Source organism: Camellia sinensis, chromosome 9, assembly GCF_055761805.1.
Source record: "Camellia sinensis isolate YWXY chromosome 9, ASM5576180v1, whole genome shotgun sequence".
Lineage (NCBI taxonomy): Eukaryota > Viridiplantae > Streptophyta > Magnoliopsida > Ericales > Theaceae > Camellia > Camellia sinensis.
Window position 1 is genome coordinate 191,113,060 of NC_138969.1, and position 6,000 is coordinate 191,119,059.

The 6,000-nt window shown below is 37.6% G+C and overlaps 1 protein-coding gene across 1 annotated transcript; it reads left to right on the forward strand.

Annotated features, from left to right (window-relative positions):
* Positions 1–2,395: 2,395 nt before the first annotated feature.
* On the forward strand, positions 2,396–3,052 carry LOC145800004 (uncharacterized). The gene has a single exon (XM_082889656.1). The coding sequence runs from the start codon at positions 2,396–2,398 to the stop codon at positions 3,050–3,052; it is 657 nt and encodes a 218-aa protein (XP_082745782.1).
* Positions 3,053–6,000: the final 2,948 nt, after the last annotated feature.

A 6,000-nucleotide genomic window follows, 5' to 3' on the forward strand; every position in this document is an offset into this window, starting at 1 on the left:
CCTAATTGAGATTCACTCAGTTGTTGACTACCAAAGATGAAACTTCAATGGTAGTTTACCTTGAATATAATTTGGTGACTTTTGTGACGCATCATCATTAAGTGACTGCTATCATAACAAGCCCTATTTCTAAAACTGGCACAAACTGAAGCTGTTAAAGGGAAGCAACGTGCCTTGTTGAGAAGACCCAAAGTTGGAAGATGGAGCAAAGAGGTAATGAAGGTTGGATTCCAGTAGTGAGGCATTGGAAAGGAGGTGGAGCAAAATGCAATGAAGCAAGCCATGGACTTTTTACGGTTTTTGTGGACAATCTACCACAAACAATGGATGTTCGATCCCTGTTCAAAATTTTTACATAGTTTGGTATTGTGAAGGATGTCTTTATACATTTCAAAAGAAGAGTAGTGACAAACTCAAGATTTGGATTTATAAGATTCGATTGCTCTATAGCAGTAGACATTGCCATCCAAAAAGCGAATGGTCTGTTGGTGGATGACAGGGTGCTAGAAGTCAAAAATGCTACTTATGATAGGGGTACCAGAGATGAACAGAGCATAAGAAGACCACAGCTCACCAGAAGATTCTTCGAAACAAACAGCATTAGGAGTAAAGCTCTATATGCAGGCCAAAGATCCTTCGCAGATTTACTACAAAGAGTCACACCCACTGTAGCTGGAAATGTAAGCACGACCATAAAAGTTGATGAAGTTAACCATGGATGGCTTTATAAGAGTGCAATAATCAGACTTAAGGCTGAGTATTCCACCCATGACATTGGAAAAGTTTTGAAGGAGAAAGGGCTGGAACATGTGGTAGTCAGAAAAGGGGGAAGGCGTGATGTAATATTAACTTTTAATTCTCAAGAGGAGCTGAAATTTAATATCTGCAATATCAAAGAATGGTTCAAGGAATATAGCCATTCTGTGGGGGAATGGAAGCCAGGTTTCCACTATGAACAAGAGAGAGGTTTGTGGTTGAGGTGCTATGGCGTACTCTTAAATTTTTGGAATAGAAACACACTCAACAACATTGGAAGTATTTGGGGTACTGTCCTTAACTTAGACGGCGATATTTCTCAACCAAAGTCTTTCTCCTATGCCAAAATTAGAGTGGTCAAACCATATATGGAGCTTATTAACAAAACTATATTCTTAGAGTGTAAGGGTCAAGTCTATCCCATCCTTGTGTGTGAAGACCATATAGAAGACATTAACACCTTGAAGCCTAATGGTATGGAAGATTGTAGCTCCAATGAAATCTGTTACAGTAAAGAGGAAGAAATTTTTTCAGAGGAGAGTAGTAGGGAGAAGAAAGATGATGATGATGTGGCAGCAGGGTGTGGCAAGCTTACTGTTGAGCTGGCATGCACCAATAAGGTAGCACCGAGGAAGGAGCCTACTGCTTGTCACATTAGAGAGAAAACAAGCACAACAGTTGAGGAGACAAAGTGGGATGAAGGATGCAGCAGAGAGGAGGGAGCATGTGTAGAGGTAATGATGCTAGAGGAGACAGTGCACAGACCTAAAAGTAATGATGGCTATTAGAGGTGTGTTGAGCAAGTTTCTACGCCTGGTTTCATCAACAGTTTAAGTGGATCTAAAGAGGGTATCCAGCATGGCATTAATCTTGAGATGGATTTGACCCAATCAATCTGCAATAACTTAGATATTGGTCATTTCTCTAGGCCCAATGAGTCTTGTGATTTTGGGCCTGGCAATAATGGGATTTTGGCTCTGTCTCACTCTCATAAAGCCACTCCTAGGCCAATATTTAATGATGGCCCAAATGGGAAGGGCATTTTAAGCCTCAATCATTCTGGCCAAATTAGGCTATATACTGCTAACTCAAAACCCCTGCGGAATGTGAAGAATAGGGGGGAAAAAAAAAGGCCCAGTTTGAAGGGTTTACTAGCTTTTCTAGACTCTATGGACATAAAGATGTTAACAAACCCAACTCCAAATCTATCATATATAGACCAGCAGCCGTTGCAATTACACAATCAGATCTGTCTGAGGCTTAAACAAGTTTGAAGAATTTCCTTCTTCAAGAAACCACAGCCACTATCAAATTGGGGAAAACTCTTGGTTTCAACTTCAATGGACAAGAAGATGTTGCATTAACTAAGATTATTGACCTAGAGCTCAAGAACAAAGAAAGAATTACCAAGGAGGGGAAGGCAAAACAGTAAACTGTTATAGAATGGAGATTTTGAGTGTTTCATTTGTTTCTCCATGAAGCCATTATCTTGGAATATTAGGGATTAGGAAAGTCTGAGAATAAATGTAGAATCAAGAAGCTATTAAAGGATAGACATATCGATATTGCTTTTTTTTAAGAAACCAAGAAAGCTGTGGTTTCTGATCATGTTGTTAGGAAGCTTTGGGGGAGTAGAAATATGGAGTATATGTCAGTGGATCCTGAAGGTACTGCTGGTGGGCTCTTATGCATTTGGGATACAAATGTTTTTTATTTTTCTGGTTGCCGCTGCACTAGGAGGTATGTTTTACTTTCAGGTCTACTGTATAACTCTTTTGATTGTGTATTGGTCAACATATATGCTCTCAATGATGTTAGCAGCAGGTCCATACTATGGGCGAATCTGTCAAAGCTCAAAGCTTCATTCCCTAAGCCTTGGTGCTTGGGTGGTGCCTTTAATAAGATAAGGCATATAGATGAGAGGGTGGGATGCTCTAGAAGGGACAGGGGAATGAAACAACTTAATGAGTTTATTGGACAATGTGAACTCAATGATCTACCTCTTTTGGAAAGAAAATATACTTGGTGTAATGCCCAGGAAATAGAGAAGTGGAGCAGAATTGATAGAGTGTTGCTCAGTCCTGAATGGTTGATTAATTTCAAATTAAAGCTTTGGAGGCTGCCTAGATTAGTTTCAAACCACTGCCCATTGTTGATGATGGAAGATAAAAGAGATTGGGCCCCAGGCCTTTCAGGTTTATCAATGCTTGGACTTTGCACCCCAGTTTTTCTAAGCTCTTTGTTAATTCCTAGAACAACAACACTGTTGCTGGCTGCATTGGGTACATACTTCTAAAAAAACTGAAGCTTCTAAAGATAGAACTAAAAAAATGGAATATTGAGGTGTGTAGTAATACCATCACAAAGCTCAAGGCTTCAGAAGAAGAATAGACATCATTGCAGAGGTTAGAGTATTGCTTGACTCAGAAAAAGAAAGAAGAAGAGTGATTAGATGTGAAGTGTGGAAGCTTTATAGAATGGTGGAATGGTTATGGTTACAAAAATCCAGATTAAATTGGGCTTTGAATGGGGATAAATACACGAGGTTTTTCCATGTATTTGTTAGCACTAGACAAAGTAGAAACATGATCAACTCTATTACAGCTAATGGGGTATCTTTTGAGGAACCTAGTAGGATTAAGCATGAGGTGCTGTTACACTTTAAGGGTCAATTCACTGAATATTGGGCAAAAAGGCCTGTCTTGGGAGGGGAATTCAAATCAATTGAGGCAAGCTTTGTTTCTCAACATCTTGTATCAGATTTCAAGGAATCTGAGGTATTGATAGCGATCAAAGACTGTAATAACAGCAAAACACCAGGCCCTGATGGGTTTAACCTGTTGTGCTATCAGAAATTTTGGAAGATCATGAAGCATGTCATCATTCAATTTTTTAAAGATTTTCATACACACAGCAAGCTCACTTATGGCATTAATAGTACCTTCATTACTCTCATCCCCAAGTTGGATAATTCTATTGGCCTAGCTGACTATAGACCCATCAGTCTTGTGGGCTTTTTATACAAAATTTTGGCAAAAGTTCTAACATGTAGATTGAAGCTAGTGCTACCCTCAATTATTGGAGAAACTCAGATTGTTTTTCTAGGAGGGAGAAATATTCTGGATGGGGTATTCATTGCTAATGAAGTGGTTGATGGCTGGAAGAAGACAAAGAAGTCAAGACTGATTCTAACGTTGGATTTTGAGAAATCATTTGATTTTGTAAACTGGGAATTTTTATTTTCTATGATGTCCAGTTTTGGCTTTGGGCCTAAATGGATCTCCTGGATGAAAGTCTATGTCTCTACAGCTCGAATATCCATTCTTGTAAATGAATCACCAACAAAGGAGTTCTTAACCCAAAAAAGGACTCAGACAAGGCGACCCACTCTCACCATTCCTTTTCAATTTATTAGCAGAAGGGCTTAACATTCTTCTAAATAGAGCCCTCAATCTTGGCATTCTTAAAGGAGTGAAACTTGTGGCTAATGAGGTTCTCTTATCCCATCTTCAATTTGCAAATGACTCAATTCTCTTCTGTGATACAGAGTGGAATCAGTTGGTTCTTGCTAAACGAATTCTTAGATGCTTTGAAGTTCTCTCTGGTCTTAAAATCAATTATCATAAAAGTGTTGTGTGTAGGGTTGGTGTGGTTGATGAGCTTCTGTTTTCCTTTGCAAATGTAACGCCCTCAAAATTAGACATAATGGTAATCATACATAAGATTCGTAATCATAAAGAAATAATGCATTTTCATTCATTAGAGTCTTCTTACAAATGATAATATATGTCAATAACAAAAGAATGCCCTATGGGCTTACATCTTTCCAAGTATAGCTTGGGTATAACAAAGAAGAGTTCTAACTCTTTACACCTAAAGCCCTCGGCCTGAATTTACATTTAAACAACAAAACAAAATAACAAAAGACGGAGCCTTCAACTCCTAAACCTCCCAAGCTAAGACCTTGGAGACAGCATGTCCCCAGTACCTGAAAAATGGTGTCCTAAGTAGGGTAAGCCAAAGCCCAGTAGAGATATGCTAAACCAAATATGAGAAATAACTAAAACATTAGTATCTGATAAATGTTCAACGCATGTACATCGATTTACATCATTTCTATAATCCATCAACATTGATATTCATCTTTCAACCCGGTTTCATTTCTATTTCCAATTCACTTTATTGACATGGTTCGTTTATCCAAGTAATTCAAATGAGACTACAACTCATAAAAACAACACTTCAATTCATCAATAATTCAAAATGAGACTACAACTCATATTATCAACACTTCAATCATCAACATCATTTAGATGTATGTAAGGTTTCGGGACTTTCACCCTGGACACTCCGGCCAACTTAATTATCAATGGAGTTCATCCCCTATCTCCTCCCAAATAGTGGAATGCATCCCCTATCTCCTCCCAAACAAAGATACATATGCAATGTATTTAAACATTTTATCATATACAATGATCAATTAATGCACATATTCAATGTGTAATTCCAACCGTCATATTCGATGACATATTCCAATTGATTAGTTTCAGTTTACCTAATCATCATGCAATTCTACAACAATCATGGCTATCCTCCACCGATAGCCCAAAACGGTTAATTCTAAACAGATAAATAAATTTACCAAATAGATAGATTATTATATTTTTCATCGGTGAGTGATTTATCAATCCAACTACACCATTTAATCTTATGTTTTCCCAATTCCATAATTTCCAAACCAATTTCATATTTCCCCAATGTTTCATAATTTACACAAATAATTTGTATATCTCAAATTAGGACATTATCCTCCATTTCTCAAAACTTGCAATCAAGGCCAAATTTCTTTCATTTTACATAACTATTTCCATCATCAAGACCTCATATACATAATGGAACCCAATCATGGAAAACTCCTCTTTTAACATTTCAAATTTCAAACCCTAACTTCCCAAAATTTCCAAATCTCGCCATTTATACAAAATGACAAATATTTATGTTAAAACTCATAAGAAATAGTAGTTTATCCCTTCCTCAAAGTTAGGAGCCTAAAGGAGAAGAGGAAGAAACTCAAGATGCTCCAAATCCAAGGATTTTCGGATCAAAACGAAGCCCACACAATACTCTAGTTTTCTTACAAAGGGACTAGGGTAAAAAACCTCTAGAATAAGGAGTGTTTGTAGAGAGAAGTGTGTGTAGAGAGAGAGGTTGCCGAAATTAGGGTTTGAAGATGAAAAGAGACAA

Excerpts from the sequence above, each read along its gene's own strand:
- LOC145800004 (XM_082889656.1), top strand. The coding sequence starts at position 2,396 with ATGGAGTATATGTCAGTGGATCCTGAAGGTACTGCTGGTGGGCTCTTA.